General features: G+C 44.7%; 7 protein-coding genes across 7 annotated transcripts; 4 read left to right on the top strand and 3 right to left on the bottom strand.

Moving 5' to 3' along the window:
* Nucleotides 1-1,688: 1,688 nt before the first annotated feature.
* F4817DRAFT_345692 (uncharacterized protein) lies at nucleotides 1,689-6,412 on the bottom strand. The gene is made up of 5 exons (XM_049304299.1): nucleotides 5,282-6,412; nucleotides 4,080-5,228; nucleotides 3,387-3,732; nucleotides 2,573-3,332; nucleotides 1,689-2,514 (listed from the first exon to the last, which is right to left on the bottom strand). The coding sequence occupies exons 1-5, from the start codon at nucleotides 6,020-6,022 to the stop codon at nucleotides 1,794-1,796; spliced, it is 3,717 nt and encodes a 1,238-aa protein (XP_049156508.1). The 5' UTR covers nucleotides 6,023-6,412; the 3' UTR covers nucleotides 1,689-1,793.
* Nucleotides 6,413-7,605: 1,193 nt separating this feature from the next.
* F4817DRAFT_345676 (uncharacterized protein) lies at nucleotides 7,606-8,547 on the top strand. The gene is made up of 2 exons (XM_049304298.1): nucleotides 7,606-7,796; nucleotides 7,853-8,547. The coding sequence occupies exons 1-2, from the start codon at nucleotides 7,744-7,746 to the stop codon at nucleotides 8,100-8,102; spliced, it is 303 nt and encodes a 100-aa protein (XP_049156507.1). The 5' UTR covers nucleotides 7,606-7,743; the 3' UTR covers nucleotides 8,103-8,547.
* A 3,331-nt stretch (nucleotides 8,548-11,878) lies between these two features.
* F4817DRAFT_360513 (putative sodium bile acid cotransporter) lies at nucleotides 11,879-13,411 on the top strand (the record flags this gene model as incomplete). The annotated part of the gene is made up of 4 exons (XM_049306289.1): nucleotides 11,879-12,029; nucleotides 12,090-12,275; nucleotides 12,331-12,769; nucleotides 12,844-13,411. The coding sequence occupies 4 exons, from the start codon at nucleotides 11,879-11,881 to the stop codon at nucleotides 13,409-13,411; spliced, it is 1,344 nt and encodes a 447-aa protein (XP_049156506.1).
* Nucleotides 13,412-13,928: 517 nt separating this feature from the next.
* F4817DRAFT_318436 (uncharacterized protein) lies at nucleotides 13,929-14,749 on the top strand (the record flags this gene model as incomplete). Its single annotated transcript, XM_049300910.1, has 2 exons — nucleotides 13,929-14,049; nucleotides 14,139-14,749. The coding sequence occupies 2 exons, from the start codon at nucleotides 13,929-13,931 to the stop codon at nucleotides 14,747-14,749; spliced, it is 732 nt and encodes a 243-aa protein (XP_049156505.1).
* Nucleotides 14,750-16,073: 1,324 nt separating this feature from the next.
* On the top strand, nucleotides 16,074-18,253 carry F4817DRAFT_201113 (glycoside hydrolase family 1 protein). The gene is made up of 2 exons (XM_049298582.1): nucleotides 16,074-16,208; nucleotides 16,311-18,253. Exons 1-2 carry the CDS (start codon nucleotides 16,165-16,167, stop codon nucleotides 17,695-17,697), a joined length of 1,431 nt encoding a protein of 476 aa, XP_049156504.1. The 5' UTR covers nucleotides 16,074-16,164; the 3' UTR covers nucleotides 17,698-18,253.
* A 440-nt stretch (nucleotides 18,254-18,693) lies between these two features.
* On the bottom strand, nucleotides 18,694-19,627 carry F4817DRAFT_201070 (uncharacterized protein). Its single transcript, XM_049298581.1, has 3 exons — nucleotides 19,241-19,627; nucleotides 18,799-19,139; nucleotides 18,694-18,743 (listed from the first exon to the last, which is right to left on the bottom strand). The coding sequence occupies exons 1-2, from the start codon at nucleotides 19,315-19,317 to the stop codon at nucleotides 18,929-18,931; spliced, it is 288 nt and encodes a 95-aa protein (XP_049156503.1). The 5' UTR covers nucleotides 19,318-19,627; the 3' UTR covers nucleotides 18,694-18,743; nucleotides 18,799-18,928.
* Nucleotides 19,628-19,760: 133 nt separating this feature from the next.
* F4817DRAFT_201068 (uncharacterized protein) lies at nucleotides 19,761-21,229 on the bottom strand. The gene is made up of 4 exons (XM_049298580.1): nucleotides 20,746-21,229; nucleotides 20,571-20,684; nucleotides 20,401-20,517; nucleotides 19,761-20,341 (listed from the first exon to the last, which is right to left on the bottom strand). The coding sequence occupies exons 1-4, from the start codon at nucleotides 20,900-20,902 to the stop codon at nucleotides 20,034-20,036; spliced, it is 696 nt and encodes a 231-aa protein (XP_049156502.1). The 5' UTR covers nucleotides 20,903-21,229; the 3' UTR covers nucleotides 19,761-20,033.
* Between the last annotated feature and the right edge of the window lie 78 nt (nucleotides 21,230-21,307).

Below are 21,307 nucleotides of genomic sequence, written 5' to 3'. Positions count from 1 at the left end.
AACTCGACAACATGAAGACCAAAAACTTAACAATCTGGGAATCTATGTAGCTGCAAGCGGGGATTCTTTCTTTCTCATCTCTTGGTCGGTCACCTTTTAGTTCCCTTTAGGACAGTGTGAGTGGGGGAGTGCTAAGCGCTAACAAACGCTACTGTATGCACCTAACATATGTAATACAAGGTGTGGTCTTTAGTACAATGCTATTTATAGATCTAGTTTATGTGGTAAGACTGTCCGAGTTAAGCTTTATTCGTGATTTAAAGGGAATACGTCATTGGGTTCAACCAGTCAGGCACGCCGCACATTACCTACAAATTGGAGTTACCCAAGCTGGACTATAATATCTCGCATCGGCCCTAAAACGGCCCGCTTGGGATACACATACAATTAAGTTTTGACCGAGTGTAGGCTTAGACGGAGCCTTTACACAGCTACATCGTAGAATTATATCTTTCGTACTAGCAAAACCTCAAAATAAAGGGGTCTGAGACACGAATGTTTATAGATCACCCCTTTTATAATGTAGAAATTGTAGCTATTAGGCCGAACCATAAATATTTATAATATTACTGTTGTGGCCAGCTTTAAGGACTTCGCTGCTGTTATTCAGTTATTAGCTAGTAAAAGGTCTAAGGAGCCATATATTTAATGCTATTCCAAGTTACCGTATCACATACTCTGAAGTAATATGCAGACTATAGTTTTTCACATTCTAATGTTGTACGTAGATGATAATATACATGATGATAACTTATCTTTATAACATTATAGGTAGAGTGGGCGGTATAGCACCCTATATCGAACAGTCGCTTGTCCACGAGGACAAAGGCTAATTTTAACCCGCTACTTCTATCCTCCCTTACCTCCTTAGGCTACCTTTCTACGAAGCTCTAAGTACGTACGACTAACGACAGTCAAACCCCTAGCCGAATGATACCTATTATAAAGTTAAAACGTGAATGCTCACTTGTCATCTCCTCCATCTAGCTTCATAGATTAAGAGTAATATCATGTACTCATATACTTCATACAGATAGCCCTTTGCTGTAGTCCTTTCTTACTACTAACTTTTGTCATATTGACTTGGCAAGATAAGCCAATAATGTGCATAGTGTACTTGACGTCAAAGAATTAAGATAAGCCTCAATAGTTATAAACAATGAGCTTGATTAATCTAGCCCTGCCTAAACCATCTCACGTCCCTCCGCCGAACTTTATGTACTATTGGAGATAATGTCTACTACTGGTTAAGAATAAAACCTAAGGTTACATGTAGACTATGGGTAGCTAGCTCGGAATATTGATATCTATTTTCATGGTTCGATAGTACCATTCAATTTTAACCGGTGCAAACGTTAACTAAATACATGTGCGCTGAACATTACGCACATATAGTAGGTCGCGTTGCGCCACATGGTTGTGTACAGACCCCTACTAGTTAGATTCAACCTTTGAACAATACCTAAGATGCGGAGCGTCCCGATCCAGGACTAGCTATCACAAGATACTAAGATTAAACTAACATATCTAGTACTTCGAGATCTGTTTCAAAGGATTGTATTATCCTATAGCTTATTTATAGAAATAAAGGAATTTGATAATATGTCTCATAACTTGCCGGTTTCGCGAGCGAGTTTAGTTTTGCAGTCATGAAATCCTTCGAAAGATAAAAGGGTATATGTCCTAAACGCACGAGGATTGAATTTCTTGTATAATCAAAATTGTTTTATGAATCAAACAATCTTCCCCTAGAAATAATAATATAGTAACCCTCATTATTTTAAAGAACCTAGTCAGTAAATTGCAATCCAAGGTCCACCATCTCCCAAATGCGCTGGTCTCAGAGATGCGACACCAACTCTTTCATAAGCTATTTCATTGAGTGGATGAACAACAAGCACATGCTGTTTTGGCTCATCCACACCGTTGTCTCTTTTATCTCGCCCAATAACTACGCAACGTAAATTTTCAACATCGAATTCCTCCTCAGCATCGAAAACAATCCGTACGAGCATCTCCAGCTTTGTGAGGTTCACTTTTCTAGCCCGACCCTGTATGATGCCAAAGTTTTCATCCTTATGTGCTTCTATTGGATACTCAAAGGTAGCAGTAGGGTGACGTTGAAAGGGGCTCTTGAACTCCTTGGTGGCCCATTCAATCTTCTCGAACTGGAGGTTCATATATTTAATAGGCCCCTCCTTTGAGAACCAAGACCAGCTTGGAACGTGGCGTCCACTCGGCCAGGCAATGCGCCCCATGCGTTTATCACGACGCCGCCATAATAAACCTCTCGCAAAGTAGGTCGCAAAAAGCCCAAACATCGCTTTTGACTTGAAAGCCTCCGCTAGCCGTTTCTGTAGACCGAGGATTGCCACAGCCCTATCTGAGGGTCTTGTAAATGCTAGTCCGGAGTACCTCTCATACAGGTCCTGGATAAGTACTTGCCTTCCATCCCGATAGTATTCCAATGCGGACTTAGGAAAATTAGCGTCGCCGAGGAATGCGGTCTTGGAACTGGATACCACAAGAATTAGCGAAGATACAACCGGTGAAAAGGTCCAAACATATTTACTTATAGAGACATGCTAAGGTCTCGCAACGCACCCCAGCACCGCATTCCCAATAAACTTGATTAGAACTGAAGTAGATTGAGCGCCGAGATAAAACTCTCTCTTGCAATACCCAACCCCGGCGGTTGAGCTCCCCTGCTTCGATATCCTTATGAAAATCGTCAATGTTCGGGCATACGTAAAGCTGTCTCATGCCCTGCATAGACAGCTGAACACAAGGACGCTGTGTACGCGGTGAGAGAAACCCCTCATTGGATGACTTGGCCGAGCTTGCCGCAATTGTGAAGTACGCTCCGCTAAATACCTGCTCCATCCTACCCGCCTCATTTTGCCAGTCTAATTCATCATCCTGAATAATGCAGAGCGAGTCAATCCAGATATACGCGAGACCAAGTCCGCGAGTAACGCTTACAGCATCCCTAAATGTGGCAGGGAGCCATTTGAAGTCGATTGAGTCTTTGAACTGATTGATATTGTGCCTAAATGTGCAGAATTTTGTGTTATCCCCGGGTAGTCCCCAACAATGGCTTAAAGCGATATATGGTGATGGAGCAACTCTAGTTGAATCGACAAGCCTGATAGGATTGCCAACTTCGATTAGGCGGGTCGGCATGGTCGGGACATACTCATCGTTACGACGACACATCTCATGGCTAGAATCGCATACATTGATCCACTGTTGCAGTAGAGCAAATTGGTCACAGCTACCCGGTTGTAAAAGCTTAGGCAATCCTAACTGGGCGCCTTTAGGGCGATTCGAGTCTATTTTAGTTCAGTAAATAAGTGTAAATATAGAGTCGGGTGTGTAAAACATACCTGGATCTGTATAGATTGACAAGAGCTTTGGGCCATCCTTAACACTTACTGTAACCCCATCCCGTCTCAGCGTAGTGATATCTAGGGGGTTTGTTCCAGTACTAGCTAATGACTTGGAGAAAAGGTTGCACAAATTACAAGTTTCTGACATTAGCTTTAGATACGAAATATCATACTCGCTATCGAACATTAGGGTCGACTGTAAATCGCTGCAGCCCGTGCATAGTGAAGGAATAACGTTTGGTTGCCCAGGCTTGACTTTATCCCATCCAACCGAATTAAGAAATCGTATTGCAAACTCGTCGTCGGGTGTAAAACTCCATTCATCATCGAGAATACTGGTATGCTAAAAACATCAACTAACTCTGTAATTCGGGACTAGGTTACGAGAAACTTACTGCCTACACTTCGTTAGCGTACTGTATCTTCCTTATCACTGCATCACTTTACATCCTCACCAACTAGAATAAACTCCTTTTTAGCTACCTAACATATGAACAGTGTGAAGTAGGGTAAAAAGGGTTGGTAATGCACTGACATTCTATAAACAGGTAAGTAACATAGTTAGGTAGGTAATAGTTATCAGGTAGGTACCCAGTCTTATCATGGCCAGGAACAGCTTTACTTACGTACTAAGCCAAAATTCAGATTTAGCTTTTGATCTTATTCTCTTCGAGTACCACGCTAACTCACTTCCTGATGAATTGATTGAACCGTTTTCCCCAATGCATCTGTGCTCTCAGAGCTCAAATTGCCCTCTCCCGTTGGTGCATGAAGGCGGATAGGGATTCCATTCCCGCCGATACTAGGAGCACCCGATGCAGGATCAGCGGATGGAATAGGAGGAAGCCTATGGACATCTCCGCGTTGGGGCAGTGCTAGACTGCCGTCGATCTTGTAAAATGTCTGCTTCGAGATTCTATCGGCCGGGTATTCCAATTTAATAACAGCGAAATGATCAGTACTTTCTTTGGCAATACGCTCCATTCTCTCGCATAGATTATTGGCCGTCTCTCGATGCGTTGGTGAACTCTGATAAGAATCTGAAACCGCGACGACCAGAAGCCTGTCCCGGACTAGATCGAGAAGATCAATATACACCTTCACGTTCATCTTACCTTTGAGGTCCTCCATCATAACTTTCATGCATGATTCAACGTAAGGATGGACAATATAAACCCTTTTAGTTGATGTGTACCAAAAATGAGGAGTTTCGTTAGTAAATATGCCTAGGCTTCCGTAGCCGTACATGAGCCATAGTAATAGTTCAAGCAAGACGCAGCCTATTGACCATATGTCGTATTGCCGAGACCGAGGATCATCTTTGTTTCGCTTTTCGTCCATCTCTGGCGGCTCATATCTTGATGTTCCTGAGGGTGTGGAAGTTCCTATCCCTTTACGATTCTGGGTATCTGCTTCTTTCTCGTGGAACGCAGCAAGCCCCAAGTCGGCGATTTGCAAAATCCCACGACCCATGCTGTTCTTGAACCAGAGAATATTCTCAGGCTTCAAGTCTCCATGCCTGGTATTCTCCTCGTGTAAGTCACGGAGGGCCGAGCAGATCCCCTTAACTTGGCTAAGAAGCCAGTGTAAGCTGTCACGATCTAGGTTCTGATTCGAGGACTTTTCCCAATAATTTAACAGGTTACCGCCGTCTGCCCATCGGAAAACGAGACACCGGTCCTCACCGATTCGGTATGCAGCAATTGGTGAAATTAAATGTGGTGATTTGTATTGTTGGATCTTGTAGAGATTGCTCGCCTCCTTGTCAAAAAACTTTGCAAGCTCATCGCCATGCTTGGCCTTTTTTATAGCGATTGATATCGCTGTCTCAGGTGTATCCTGTTGGAATTTAGTAGAAGTTGATAATACTGATGAGGTTAAAAGAGACTCACGGGATTTATCAGAGAGGGGATATGTGCTGGGTGAACTTTTATCTGCGATACTTCACCAAAGAATCCACTACTAGCAGGCTTCGGTTCAGCTTGCAAATATGGCAATACCCGCTTCTTGTTGAGCTCGATACGGAAAGGATCAAGACTGAATACTGGTGCCAATAATTCCCATTGATTGTATTCAACTAGGAGCAAGTCATCTGGATCACAAACGCCGAAAAGGTCTCCGGTACGACCAGTCTCAAGGGAGGTCCAGTGTGAACAATGTAGGGTGCTATCGGTGCCATCAATACCATCGGTGTTATCAGTGCCATCGGTGTCATCGTTATCATAGTTGCTATCGTCACCATCGTTATCACCGTTGTCATCGTTTCCATCGCCATCATCGCTGTCGTCGTCGTAGTCAAACTTGATCGGTAAGGACGCATCAGTGATCTTGCTTTGCTTGAAGCAAGTGAGCATCGAAAATTTCATTTTCTTCCTCGACATAAGTACTAGAATCAGGAAAAGTCTTCTTGCGTTTCCATTTAGAACAAACTCTGTGAGACTCTCGGCACATGATACACCTGCGTCTTTGAGAACATCGGTTACGGCGCTTGGCGTAACAAGTTTAGCAAGTTGATCATAAGGCAGAAATTTGGATTTCTCGTGATTAAACACCATCGCAGTGTTAACCTTGCGCCTTAAGGCTGTAATGGCTGGGTACTTTTTGCGTGACGTGGGCTTAGTTTTGGACTTCATCTTTCTGTCTCATCACATAACCTTTGGTTATACCTAGTGAACGATATGAAGATAGCAAGTGCCTTTGGGTGTGACTTGAAGTAATGTAGTGAATAAATGTGTCGATAGACTGATCTGTGCTAAACTTTGCTTGAACTTAGGGTTCCTCTGGATATACTAGTGTTCTTAAAGCTGTAAAATGAAGAGGATGAAGATGATGAGATTCAGCCTCAAACGCCACCCCAATCCTAGGAAATTCGATATGCCGTTAGAAAAAGCGGTGTACCATTGCCATAAGATCATATACAATAGCTAACGAAGAGCCTGCATGGAGCACACGTCATGAACAAGAGAAAGTGCACTTCTTAAGCAAGTTTGCAAGCCTTTCTCCGGCTTGGCTTTGCATTATCATGCGGGAACTATACTTCGATAATCCATTTTAGGCAACAGGAGCGGTTCTACTTACTTGTTTAAGTGATTATGACTTCCGGTCAAAATGTCTTCGTATTTGCACAGCCTACCTAGTGGCGGCAGAAACTGCGTAAGGTAACGTCGACGATGCTTACCTTAGGTAAGTTAGGTAGGTATGCATTCATGGCTGCAGGAGGCTAGCACGAAATAAACGAGATGCTGTATTTCTCTACAAGCTCAACAAATACCGTCTTTGAGCAACCTTCCGAGGTCTGCGGGTAGGAATGATACAATTTAAGTAGCTCTTTTCTTAGTCTTCATCCTTGGCCTCAGTGATCTAGATCGTAGAAGATTACTCCATAAGCTCTAAGTCCTTGGCTGGTTCAAAATCGATATTTTCTGTATTTGGGTTCCAGGAATGCCTTAGAAAACATAGATCGGTATCAAGTTGCCATGGCCCCTTAAATGCTTACACCCGACGATCGGAAGAAAACTATGCGGCATTTTCTAGTTCATCGAAGTGGAGCTGAAAAAGCAAGTTCTGCATACATGAGTGTGCGTGTCTTCAGCCTGCTTCTACCTAGCAGCCGAGGTAATCTATTTCACTCTATCTAATAGGGGATTAATTAGAAGACTTAACTTCCTCTCATCGGTCATGGGCATAGATTCTACAGTGGCCATTTTAACTCGTGTTTAGTAGTACTGTTTTTTTAATGTGATGAAATGAATTCAAAGATACTTGAGGGATGAAATCTAGCCAGATATGATATTCATCATTGTGTTAGTACCCCTTTCCAAGTTGGCTTTTATGCTTGTATATACATGCTGAGCTTATAGCAAAGTGCTACCCTACCTTGTTGGACAACCCCCATTGGATGAAGAGGCACATAATAAGATAATAAGGACCTAAGTTTTGGCATATAGGTATAATGGTGACTCTTAACAAATTCTAAGGATTCGGGGGGAGATGTCGTCCTTCTGCAAACTTGCTACCCTGTTAGGATTCTAGGTGAGACATCTAGAACAAAGGGTGTTTTCAGTACTTACCCACTTGGGTGGGCACGTATAATCACAGTAAGGGTGGGAGTTCCTTATTGAACAACGAGGTTGTTTCCATGCTACTTGCTCCGCCTCGTTACTACTGTGGCTCAACCTACTCTTTTATTTCACTTGCCTTATTGCTTTCAATCTCGCATGTTTCCCTCATCAGAAAATATGGGACAAGACTATAGAAGGGGGTTGGTGCCTAGACACTTTCTACCGGTATCCTTAACTTGATATCTGACTTCATAATCCTTCTTGCTCCTCAATGTGTTTTTTGGAATTTGAAAATGCCACCGAGGAGAAAATTGGCTGTTTCTCTTACATTTGCGACGGGTATATTGTCAGTTCAGAATATCTCCCTAAAGACGTATTATACCCTAATTGTGTTAATATAAGTTGTGTTGTATCTGCTGGCTTTCGAATTACCAGCTCTGCGACTTACCTTAACTCGTTCGATATAGTCTATGATGGATCAGCAATGTTTCTATGGGCTGAGGGCGAAATGACCCTCATGTTCTTTGTTGTCTGCCTCCCTTCGATGCCTAAAGCAACTAGTGGCGTAAAATCGATGGATATGTGTTGGATTTCCAGACCATGGGCTTCATCTTCAGCAGATACCAAAGGAACAGGGAAAAGTAATTCGTGACCTCGTTCGAGCAGCACTTCACGAAATACTAGATCCAACAGGAAAGTAGACGAGCATCGCCTTGGTCCACTGAGTAGCTCCCAGGAGGCACCAGTCCCCCATCGTGCCCCTACAACTGAAAATGCGGATTGGTCCACCGGTATCGTACGTACCACTGAATTCGCTACGATGGAAGAACAGTTATTATATCCCTTAGAATAACACAATTATCATCAGACTTGGGTGTGAGGCCTTTCGGGTCGCGGGTAGGCTGTATTAAAAAACAAGCTTTCCCTTTTATCTAAAGTGCACGACAACGAGGACTCTAACGCATTATAATTACACGAGGCAACCAAATAGAATATTGTTAAACATTTTTATTATTATTACACGCGTGTTGAAACTACGATATCACTATTTGAATTAGGTACCTACCTGGTATGCGAGTGTCCCTTTTAACAAATACAATGAATAAATAGGGACTTGATTACCCCATCTCTTCTTCATATCATTCTTAGATATACCAAGGTATTGGGCGTTAAGTATAGGTAAAGGTAGGTATGCGACTTTTCCCGGGAGTAAAAGGGGGCCATCGGAAGCTATATAAAAAGGCGCGTTGTTGGTTCAGGGCCGGGAGGCGGATAGGGGCTATGATAATAGGTACACAAATCTTTGATATTTGAATCTCTCTACTCCACATGTACTAATGTACTAATATTAAACTACTACGATACGTTTGGCATCTGCTAAAAAGGAATTACGAACCCATAGATAACGTTAGTCCTTATAAGACTGACGAATTATCTAAGTCTTACCCAAGCAACACCTCTCCGAGCAAGTCATGCATTTCCAATATTTGCAAGTTACACCTTTCACTCTTATTTATAATCTCACCGAGTTCCTCTCCTAACCGAATGGCATCCTTCGGGAACCAACACGTTCAAGTTCGGTTCGGCTACGCTTCCGGTGTTAAACTCTACACCGGCTCATAACCTAGCCGCAGCAAAACTTTCAGGGGTGAATGGGAATATCGAACCCCTGGAGTTTATAGTATTAATAACCACTTTATCGACGAAGTGCATGGTTGAAACTATACGACAGATATCCTCGGAACGGGCCTTTCCGCTCGGAATAGCCGCAAGCAAGCATGTATGTCGTCGTCATATCAATAATATGAGAACCAGAATGCTCCGGTATCCATTATAGGGAATAGATATACGAAAATGGCTTGATATACATGCACTTTATGTAGTCACAAGTCGAGGTATTGGTTCGCGATCTGCTCTAACGTTCCTTGTAACGTCCCTCGTGAGTTACGCGACGCTGGCGGGTGAAGTAATTAAGCATGTAGACGGCCTTCGAAGATTCCATAGCTCGCTCAAGCCCGTACTTCGCTAGATTTAAATTGCTAGATTTCCACTATATTGCTCCCGTGATCCTAGCGGAACGAGATATTGGTATATCTTCGTCATCTAAACGATAGTAGATGCTCTGAGCTAGATGGCTCGCTCAAATCCGCGATTGGCATCCAACCGGTTCCGGTTACCGGGAGCTCATTTTGGAATGATACTGGTAGGTAGTATATATCTCTTGGCAAACAGTACAGAACCTCCGCTGCTAAAGTTAGAAAGGGACTATGCTTAATCTCCTAGGTATTTAATAAGCGCGCGTATATTACCTTCTTGCTTTTGGGCATACTGCTATTCTCATTCATTCGGCACCTTGCTGTATGTCCATTTCATCAGCACTACCTCGATAGGCCGGCATATTACACCCAGGATTGCTTATGCGTAGCTATTGTTATATCTATACTAGACATGGGTGCTACTCAAAACGCGTGGGGTTTGAGGTACTGGGTTGACGGAGAGTTCCAATGCTAAAACCTGCATTTCCCCTTTAACGGCTTACTTGACATTATGGTTACTTGCAATATGTTTTTTTTTCCAACAATGGGCGTGTAGCGAATGTGTGACTTATACAGCTACAACAGTACCTAATGGGCCGTAAAATCAGACGGTACATTGTACGACATATAGGTAGTTATATATTCTAAATGCTCTCGATTTATGATATCGTTTTTTCATGGGCCAGTAAGTTATATAAAGAGCAAAGGGTTTGAGCATGCATATATTCACCTACCTACCCCACAGCCTTGTAACGAAAGCGTATATAGTGTTCTCAGGTGGGGTTAGGGGTTCTTGTATCAATGCCAAGGTTGGTCAAAATGTGACTCTGTCTCAGTACTCAGTATTTAGGAGGCTCGGGACGATGGAGCGGATCTACTTGGTGAAAAACTCTGGTCTATCCATCTAACAGGCAACCGATACTCAAGTCTCATAGTCGTTTGATAGGTATCTTGCCGAATTATGGGAACGACTTACGCATGTGTTCTAAGTACTCGATACTAAATGAGGTAAGCAATAGAAGTTCGTTTATTTATTTCACCCACTCTTTCCGATAAGCGAATCACTATTTCTGGTAAATGACAAAGTAAATAATTTTATGGTACGTTTCGCCCCCTGGAAGGTCGCAGCGACGATGACGAAGAGCTGTCGTTCGAATGCTGGAATACAACGTTGGGTGTTCCGCGGCGGACCCGAGTTCCTAAGAGAACCGGCGCGGTTAACCAGACCTGCAAGTTATACCCAAGCGTATGGGACCGCATGGCAGAATTGGAGACATTTCCCATGGGTCGGTGAATACGGTGAATGTAATGCAACGACATCGATATTCACTTCAGATAGACTAGGTACCAAACTAGGAAGTCATAATCCGGCGAGGTTGAAGTTGTCCAGTTAGAATTAATCCAAGCGCTGATATCGCGTAACATGTAGAATGTGTTGACATAGTCGGCGTGTATTGTGGCGTAGAATATAGGGGAAAGCTAGGATAATTCGTATGAATGGTGTCCAAAAGAGGAAAAGAGACCGTTGAAGTATTGGCTCCGAATCAAAGCCGCAAGGAGAAAAATGATACCTTCGGAAAATGGGCGCGGAACGGGGAAGAGCTTTCTCTAAATCAGGAGTCAGCCGGCGGAGAAATTTGCATAGACGGACCTTTAAAAGCCTTAACTAATAATTACCTACCTCAAACAAACGGCTCAGATTGAACGGGCGCTGTTCCGGATCAAGGTCTCGGAAGTCCAGGCCTTGTCGATCTTCACTGATGAAACCCGCGTGTCAGGGACCATCCTCCGAATTCTTCCTTGCAGAAGATTTGAGACATATGTAACTACCTATGTATAGGGTAACTAGTAGATGGATGGAAGTAGCGAAAGAAAAGACGACGGGACGAAAGCGACGGGCCGGTAGAAGATAGAAAAATGATCTAGAAGTGAAAGGGTCTCGAGACAAAATATAAACTTTCCCCTATCCCTTGGATCATTGCTATATATTGATCTTATATGACGTAAGTTTATCTTCTCTATTTCAATGTTTGAGTTTTCGACGCAGTACACGGTAGTAAGATCGCCATCGTCACGTCTCACGAAAAGGAAATGGGAACGCCATGTGGTTTTGCGAGTGGATCCTTTCTCGATGTCGGAATCGGGGATAGGGGTTAGCCTAATGGGATTAACTTCGGCGTCCTTCCGATGATAGGAGCTGTTGCGTGCTCTAAGTCGTATCCATCGTAACCTTCTCAATAACCTCTTTGGGCCATCATGAAATGCCAAATTTTTATTTTGTTGGATTTGATCGTCATCTAAGTATTCGCGATCACCACTCAAGCCAGGTACCAACCCGGTCGCTACTTAAGATCAGTGGTTATGATACTCAAGTGAGAGCGGACCGGAAATAATGAGCGAGCTTCCTAGAGCTCATGAGAGCGCCGTTACGAAAGAACGCCCAAAGTTTATTCAGGCGGTCAAGCGAGTTCTAGGGTTCATCTGGAGCAATTGGCTAGTGTTGGGATTTGGTCTTGCTTGTATTTTGGGATATTTCTTTCCTCGTATGTTAGCAGAGACTTGGATATCTTAGTATTGCACTCGGTTGCTGATCTACCCTTCAGATGTTGCGGCCCGTGGTGGTATCATTCGTTCAGAATACTCTATCCTATATGGGGGCATTGCTTTGATCTTTTTCATCAACGGGATGCAGCTTAGCCCAGCAAAACTCAAGGAGCATGTAATGAACTGGCGTCTGCACATTGTAGTGCAAGGAATAAATCTTGTTCTCATACCCGTTATTCAACTTGGTACGGAATTCTACTTGCGTTCCCATGTTGTGTCGTTTTTGCTGATCTGTCCTAGTCATAATCCATATCATAATAGTTGCCGGAGGAGTGAGCTCGGGGACGATTGATGCTAGCATTCTCGTTGGAATGGTCGTAGTTAGCTGCATCCCGACCACTATCGCATCTAATGTAGTAATGACGAGAAATGCGGGCGGTGATGAAGCCGCCGCTATTATCGAAGTGGTGATTGGGAATGTTGTCGGATCCTTTCTCTCGCCCTGGCTAATATATGGATTTCTTCCTAGCGGAGGCGAGTTCGACTCACTCAAACCGGCGAAAGCAGATACCTTAGGGCCAATGTATGCCAACGTCATGAAGCAATTAGGGCTCAGCGTTCTCCTTCCGCTCGTCGTCGGTCAGGGTCTAAGATGGACGTTTCCGAAGCAGGTGTCTTGGACATTGAGTACATTTTACCTAGCACAATTCTGCTCCGTGTTGCTTATGCTAGTAGCTTGGTAAGTAGGCCAACCTCCTTAGAGGAACAGAGAAGATTGTGTAGGATTCGACGTAAACTGACATATGCTGTTAGGTCGACTTTTTCAGGGGCGTTCCAGACAGGGGCACTCACTGCTTTACCCAAATCGTCTATAATATTCAATGTTTTTATAAACATAGCAGAATATATATTGTTTACTGCTATTTGCTACTGGGTAGCATCGCCACCGGAGGTCCTTACTAAGGTAATCAATGGTTATGTTGCTGACTCACGACTGGGCTCTCGTCTACCTGGGATAATTCGGAAGGTTGTGACGGTTAAAAAGATGCCCAAAGAACTTGTTGTTGCTGTCTGCTTCTGCGGAGCTGCAAAGACTACGAGCGTAGGGATCCCGTTAGCTGCTGCCATGTGGTCTCAGCTCGACAATTTTACCATCTCGTCTATCCAAGTCCCGGTACTCTTATATACGGTGGAACAGGTATTTATAGCACAATTCTTCACCATATTCTTCAAGTGGTGGCTACATCGATCCGATAAGGGTCTCCTAGATGCTGAGTCCGCTACGACCCAGGAGGAAAATCAAGCTGCCGATGAGCTGGACGACAATCTCCGGGATGCGGGGAATGGAAATCGTGGCGTTCTAGAGAAAGCCGTTTCATGAGAATATAACTTCGGATATTTGTTGAGACTAGGACTAGTGATATTTATTATGAGTTCTTTATTATTTCGATAAGTGTCCTATGTTTGCGTTTAATGACGTAACTACCTTTTATATTACATAAAGTTTACAGTCTAGTGTATCTGGCTAATTGCAATAACGAATTATCAGATGGAACGAGCAAGTGTCGACCAAGCAGTCACCTCATTATACGTGGGGCCAACGTTATCAGCCCACTTTATGACGCGCTTTAATTGAATGTTTCGAAACATTCTGGAATCATCATCACCTATAGGTAATTCTTAAAACACGAGATTATCGAATCGGAACAGTTTCGTTCATTCCAGACGATTCCAACTTCTACATACCTAAATATACATATTAAGATTTATACTAACTAGTTAATTCATAACAATACCATCTCTGTCTCGTCTCTGCAATTTTATTCATTTGGCAATAAGTTTCATTGATCTTCACTCAATTTCGTCCCTCAAATTTAAATCATTGAGAACGATACATGATGAACTCCGATAGAACTTTACGAGGAAGTTGCGATTGCGGCAGGAATCAGTATACGATCCTAATACCCGGGGGCTCATCGGGAGGAGCTCAGGTCCTCTTTGATTCGACCATAGGCCACAGTAAGTAGAAATTTGATGAACCCTATTGTTCTTTCGTCTAGGTTAGCTAGTTGCAATATACACGCGGAGCTAACGCAGCATATGGATAGGAATCTCATCAGCGACGCCTCTCTCGGCCTTCCTTAGAGTTCCGCTTTCATGGTACCATAGCCAAATGTTTCCATTCTTCCCCGACGAGTCTCGGACTAATATTAAACGTGCCTATTCCCACCCCGCCGAACAAAATGCTATGCGACAATTCTGCGGGTTCTGCGGGACTCCCTTGTCGTATTGGTCCGAAGAACCCAGGAGTGAAGCCGACTATATTCAATTGACGCTGGGTAGCCTCTTAACCGAGGATCTTCGTGACCTGGAGGATCTAGGCCTGATTCCCGACGAATCCGAATTGGACCTTATGGATATTGTACCTACTCAAGCATCCAGCCAAGATTCGCAATTGATCGGACGGGACGTAGCTGGTATTCCATGGTTTGAAAGCATGATTTTAGGGAGTCGTCTAGGCAACATATATACTACAAAAGGTGTTAGGAAAGGTCGAGACGGCAAGGCTCGAGTCGAGTACGAAATCACAGAATGGACGGGAGATGATGCGGCAGGGGACGAAACAGGGCAGACGGTACTATTCTATGAATTGCCTACGACGAGTAAGAGAAAACGCGGAGAGGTTGATGATGGAGAGGGCGGGAATACTGCTGCCTAGGGCATCACTTTGATCGCTCGGTCGCCGTACATGCGGCCGATCGAATCTACCCGCTACCGGACGATACAACTATAAAGCATTAGCGAGAAAGAAAGATCGGTTCGAAATAGGATAAGTACTGCATCCGTCGGAAACATGCTCACTTCCTCCTGGGTTCTCCAGTTAGCGACAGGCAGTGCCTTTTATTCCTGCAGCGCGGCGACTAGATACGTAAATCTTATGTTGAAGCCCTCATTATATGCAAGGATACACATTAGTGATCTGTCAATGAGATCCGAGATTCCGTCTGAAAGAATAAAGCTGTATCGAATAGGGAATCGACTCGGTCAGGAAAACTGGGTAAGCCCGAAACAGGTGATTTTTAAATCATCGAGTAGTTATCGCCGAGATCTTTCTGCAGCGACCGAGATGGTAGTCGGTGAATGGACATAGGAAAAAGATTCCGCAAAACAACGTATAAGAGAAGTCATTATGTATGTACGACGACATTGATCTCCGGGACTCGGCATAAACCAACCGGCTCCCAAGCTGAATTTGACGTTAAAGCCATTTCCAGGGTCTAATGTTTAAGCAAGTGTTTATGACCCTTCCATGTGAAGGGATGTTGCGCCGCATTCCAACGGAGCAGGCAAGGCGGGTGGCCAAGATCGATCTTTTGAATCGTTAGCGCCGCCACTCATCAATTCGTGACTATCCCGAATCCAAGGAACACCGCTGTTCGAAGGATGGGGACTATCGTGTCTACCCACTCGGCTGTACCGCCGAAGTTTCTACGAACCCCTGGCTGCATAAAGGGCCAAGACTCGAGACTTGGATAGACATGTGCCTTTCGGTGGCCGGAGACACGGGCCGTCGCTGGGATCTAATATGATTCCGGCACATGACGAGTTCGTTTGTGGGGGGACATCCCAAATCAAAAACTGGCCCCTGTCTCTCTGCCTGTGTGCTTACAAGCTCCAATTACCCCGCGGCGGAGATGGTTGCTATGGCCTATGTGGGTATGGATGGCTAGAATGGGTATGAATGGTTTGGAGATACAGCCATCATCGTACAAGCCTGTTGTTCTCGGTCGTCACGGTCCGATACGGGAGAAAAGGGGAAAGTGCCGGCCCTACACTATACATCGAAAAGCAGACGAGCTCGCCTCTGAAAGCCTAAAACCTCACAAGGGTATATATAAAGAAGATGCTAGCCTCCATTCCAACGTCGAGCAGTCGTTCTGCTCGGCTTGATTCGACTCAACAGTCATCATCATCTTCTGCTCTCTATATACCCTTCGTGAGATCGTCTGAAGTATTGGCTGGGCATCAGAGTAAATATCCATTTTCCCGGACGAAATCGAAACGCTAGTGGGCAATCTCGAATATCCTAGATATCCATTTATCGCCTTTGAGAATTCAGAGCGCTTGTTCAATATGTCGTTGCCCTCGGATTTCCTCTGGGGCTTCGCTACAGCTGCGTGAGTACTATCCACCGAGCTCCTTGTCTCTATTAGATATAGCAGCCCTACCCACACACTAAAAGAATTTCGCCGCTGACTTCAGACTTTCTCCGCACATAGCTACCAGGTCGAAGGCGCAACCCAACAAGATGGCCGTGGCGCAACTATCTGGGATACTTTTTGTGCTATTCCGGGGAAGATTGCAGATGGAACTGACGGGTCCGTCGCCTGCGATTCATACAACAGAACTGCCGAAGATATCGCCCTCCTGAAGAGGCTGGGTGCTACTGCCTACCGCTTCTCTCTGTCGTGGGCAAGAATTATCCCTCTCGGTGGTCGGAATGATCCCGTTAACCAGGCTGGTATTGACCACTACGTCAAGTTCGTCGACGACCTACTTGAAGCTGGTATTGTTCCTTTCATAACATTACTACACTGGGATGTCCCAGATGCGCTTGACAAACGATATGGCGGACTTCTGAATAGGAAAGAGTTCCCACTCGACTTTGAGCACTACGCCCGCATCGTTTTCAAGTCAATTCCTAAATGCAAAAACTGGATCACATTCAACGAACCTTGGTGCAGTTCTATCCTAGGATACAGTACAGGGTTCTTCGCCCCTGGTCACACATCTAACCGAGCCAAGTCCGCTGTCGGTGATTCCAGCCGAGAGCCTTGGATCGTCGGCCACAACTTACTCCTTGCTCACGGCAGAGCTGTTAAGGTATACCGCGAAGAATTCAAGCCTAAGGACAAGGGACAGATTGGTATCACTCTGAACGGTGATTATACATACCCGTGGGACCCCGAGGACCCGAGAGATGTCGAAGCTGCCAACCGAAAGATTGAGTTTGCCATCTCGTGGTTTGCTGACCCCATCTACTTGGGCAAGTACCCCGACTCTATGCGAAAGCAACTCGGTGACCGACTGCCGGAGTTCACACCTGAAGAGCTAGCTCTAGTTAAGGGCTCTAACGATTTCTACGGCATGAACCACTACACTGCCGACTATGTCAAGCACGGCGACGGCAACCCGGCCCCGGAGGATTTCCTGGGCGACCTATCAACTCACCCCTACAGCAAGAACGGCGAGTGCATCGGCCCCGAGACGCAATCATTCTGGCTACGCCCCAACCCGGAAGGGTTCCGAGGCCTACTCAACTGGCTCAGCAAACGGTACAACTACCCGCCGATCTACGTAACGGAGAACGGAACAAGCATCAAGGGTGAGAACGACTTAGAGGAGCCCGAGATCCTTAACGACACGTTCCGATACGAGTACTTCCGGGACTACATCAACGCGATGGCCAAGGCATCTAGCGAAGACGGCGTCAACGTCAAGGGATACATGGCGTGGTCGTTGATGGACAACTTCGAGTGGGCCGAGGGTTACGAGACCCGGTTCGGCGTCACCTACGTCAACTACGCCGACGGCCAGCAACGGAAGGAGAAGTATAGCGCTAAGAAGATGAAGGAGATCTTCGACGCGGTTATCAAGAAGGACTAAGGTTTAAGAGTGGTGGGTCAAAGGGGATACCTAGGTACCCAGCAGAGAAAGCTGCGGGGGCTGGGGTCCGGATATTCTCATTTCGGTCGTTTGTGCGTGTATGCGTCTGTTAATGGACCTCGATACCTCTGGTAATTTGGAGTATGTTCAGGGTTATTACGGTTGTTTTAGCTCTCTTAACTATTCATCGAATATTATGACGTGTCTCGACTTTTTTTTTTTTATTTGAGGTGACTACAGTTGCCCACCGGTAACTGGCTTTGTCAGATTGCGTATCGAAGACGTGATAGCTGGCAAATAGAATCGTTACCGCGAGTAGCCGAGGTATATGTATACCTTTACGCTGGAAAGATAACAGGTATAAAATGGCCGTGGCCGATGTCGAAGTTACCTACTGTTACCCTCGGTAATATATATCGATGATACCTACCTATAGTTGGTTTTATATTTGCAGGGAAGGGTTTGCATGAAGGAATCGGATATGGGCCCGGCAAGACCTATTAAATCACCAGCTTAGACATAGATCGTGATAGAATAACTATACGCATTACTCGGGAGATATTTATATTAGGTCTACATCTTATCCGCGGGTATACATGTATTCCTTCATATATGGACGTATCAGGTCGGTCTTGGGGTAAGTCTTCCGACAGAATTCACGTCCTTGACCCCCCTTAAGTATATCCAGGCTCATACGTATATCAAGTACTCGGTAGGAACTTCATATCTTCGTTATACAGACGTGTTACAATATTTTAGCTTTTTCCTGCTCTTTCCTTTCCCCTTTTCAAGTAAGGGACATACACTAGCTTGCTGATTCAAAGATGCCACATGAAGTCAGATCATTTATGTAGAATGTAAGCATGGGAACTGTCCATTGAATATTAGCGAGGGCAGAGAAAATTTGTCTTTTCTATTAGGTTCAACTTATTGGGCCTAGTTTCTAGTAAAATATCAAATTGTATTCCTTAAGTAGGTAGCTAGGACTTTCTTGTGCATGGGCCTTGCTTAAAGCTTGAAGCTACATAGACCGAGCGTCCCGAGTACTATTTATCCAGGCGTAAACACCACGTTGTTTCCCAAGGGCAATAGTAAACATACCGTGCCTATGATATGCCTTAAGTACTTATACCTTCTTTCCGGTATCGAAATAATCAAACCGTCCAACTCCAGTGCCATACAGGTTCCCCTATCACATACCCAGGCCAGTTAATGAATAAGTATTTTTTTTCTAAGGTTGCCTCTTTGCAGCAAGATCGTGTAAGTCGCCCGTCTCGCCGACTTGCACTCTACCGCCGGTAGTTTCGTCGGCTTTCTTCGGGCCGGTCATCACGGCGCCATCAACCTTGTCCTTGAGCGCCTCGTCGTGGGATTCTATGTTGGCCCCGAGGTCTGACTGGGTAGTGCTGCCGTATGTCGCGGAGGTCTCGTCGATGATGTTTCTGTTTGCAGGGGAGGTTAGCGGTATATCGTATAATGGTAGTTAGGATATATTTCACTATAGGTTTGAACTATGCAGAAATAGACAGGAGAGGCAACTTACTGCGCCTGACCGTGTTGGTTCGAGTCAAGGGGTGTCTGCTCAAGTGTAGACGAGTGGCTTCCTCGCGAATCAGTCATCTTGGCTGTTGTCTGAGAAAAAGGAAGCTATATCGGGCGTGTAAGACAGTGTTAGAACCGGGTTAATGTAAATGGGTTGAATGCGGATAGCTAACTTGAGGCGAGTATATCTAATTTGTATTATCATATGTGGGGGATGGTTTGTCTACAAAAGCAATGACGTATGCTGAGGTCATATCCATGCATTTACATTTTGTACCTACATAGCCTTATATCTTTCGATATAGTTGGCATACCGAGCTTTCTTACGTTGAATGTGTCACAGTACGATCAAGACTAACAATGATAGTGATGAAGATCTTCGAAATCGCGGTCTAGGTTAGATTAGGTAGGTAAGTATCCTATCCTTGAAGAGTTGCACGTGTTACTACACGGCGGCTAATGCTCATTGTAATACTAAAGGCTTGGCAAAGCTCACGTTTTAAGTAAGCGAAGTACTATCGGCAAAGTCGGCGATGATTCGAGCTGTAGTATTGTATCAGGGGGTATATATATATCTATATATATTATATGATGATGTCTCATATGGGTGGCTGAGATTGATGAAGTGCTCGCAACTAGGTTGTCTTAGGTATTTCTGGTGCCAATTCCTCCCGTCAGAACCTAATATAGACCGAGTTTAGTTCCTTCTATCAAAGAACATTATCTAGGCTTTTCTGTTGCTGGCACGGAAATCCTAATAGTTGTAATAAACAACTCAGCATACCGGCTAAAATTTAGGAGTTATTATTTGTTTTACTTCCCTCGCCTGGCTTGGTTGATGCGCCGCTTGACGCTCGAAGAGCAGCAATATTATCATCAATGATAGAGATTTCGGCGTTTATCCGGAGAATCTTTTCTTCGAGCTTTTCTTCATACTCTTTGTCTGATAATCGTTTCAAAGGGCTCCATTTTGAATCAAGCCAGCCCGACTTGGCCTTGGAATCATCCTTGGACTGGCTCTTGAAGAGCTGGGCTAGGTATGCACCAGCAGTTCCAGCAGTGCCAAAAACTAGAATACCTGGTATAATATTCTTAGGGCCCCCTACATAGTAATTAGCATAGATTCAGAATATAGTACGCACGGACATCGGAAAGACTTACGAAACATGCCACCGATCATCCCAGCCACGCCGCCAGCTACGCCGCTCGACTTCACTAGGTCTGATGTGGTGAGGTTTTCTTTACCACCCCAGGCATGCCAAAGGAGATCCCTTGAAGCTGTATATTAATTAGCGGCTGGAAATACAAGATCAAAGAAGGATAATCCTCACCCGTGTAAGTAGACGCGAGAGCAAACCATTGGAGACCGGCAACTAATGCGAACAATGCTGGTGGCGCTGATCGGACAATACCAGAACCAGCCCCAATCACCAAGCCAACGCCGCCTGAATGAACTCAAGTTAGTAGGTCTATACCATTAGTCCGCTGGCTAAGGCATGACTTTACCAGCCATAACTCCGGTCTGCAATGACTTGCTTGCAATTTCCATAAGATCATTTGCTGATGGCATCTCTCTATCATATGGACTAATAGCCTCAGGGTTAGGGTTAGGATTTGAGGATGAGGGCCCCTGAGGCGTCGGTTGCTGCGGTGAGGAAACCATAGTTGTAGGTATATCGAAAGAGTAGAGTAAGGTTGGCACTAGAGGCGTTGTGCCAGTCTCATTATAAGACTACCTAAGGTAAAGGCAGTTGGTCGAGTCTAAAGAGACTAATTGTGCTAACGGACGTGATGGCACTGATGTTTTCTTTAGCGTTTGAATAACTATTGCTATTAAGAGCAGAAGTATTCGTATCTAAAGCATAAGTTTAAAGCATAACTAGGTACCTATGCAATCAATCAATCAATAGTCATGTTTGATTGGAGGTTTTCTGAGTTGAGAATTATTGTATTGTAGGCCAGTTCAAAATATGAATTCTACCCATCACAGCCATCGGCGGCAATAAATCCCTGCGCTTCAATCCGCCAATCCGCCAGGTGCTACCTATCAATAGGATAGGATACTAAG

Source organism: Daldinia loculata (genome assembly GCF_022478755.1).
Source record: "Daldinia loculata strain CBS 113971 unplaced genomic scaffold F4817scaffold_46, whole genome shotgun sequence".
Classification (NCBI taxonomy): domain Eukaryota; kingdom Fungi; phylum Ascomycota; class Sordariomycetes; order Xylariales; family Hypoxylaceae; genus Daldinia; species Daldinia loculata.
Note: the sequence above shows the minus strand (reverse complement) of the source record. Positions and strands in the feature narration are given on the sequence as shown.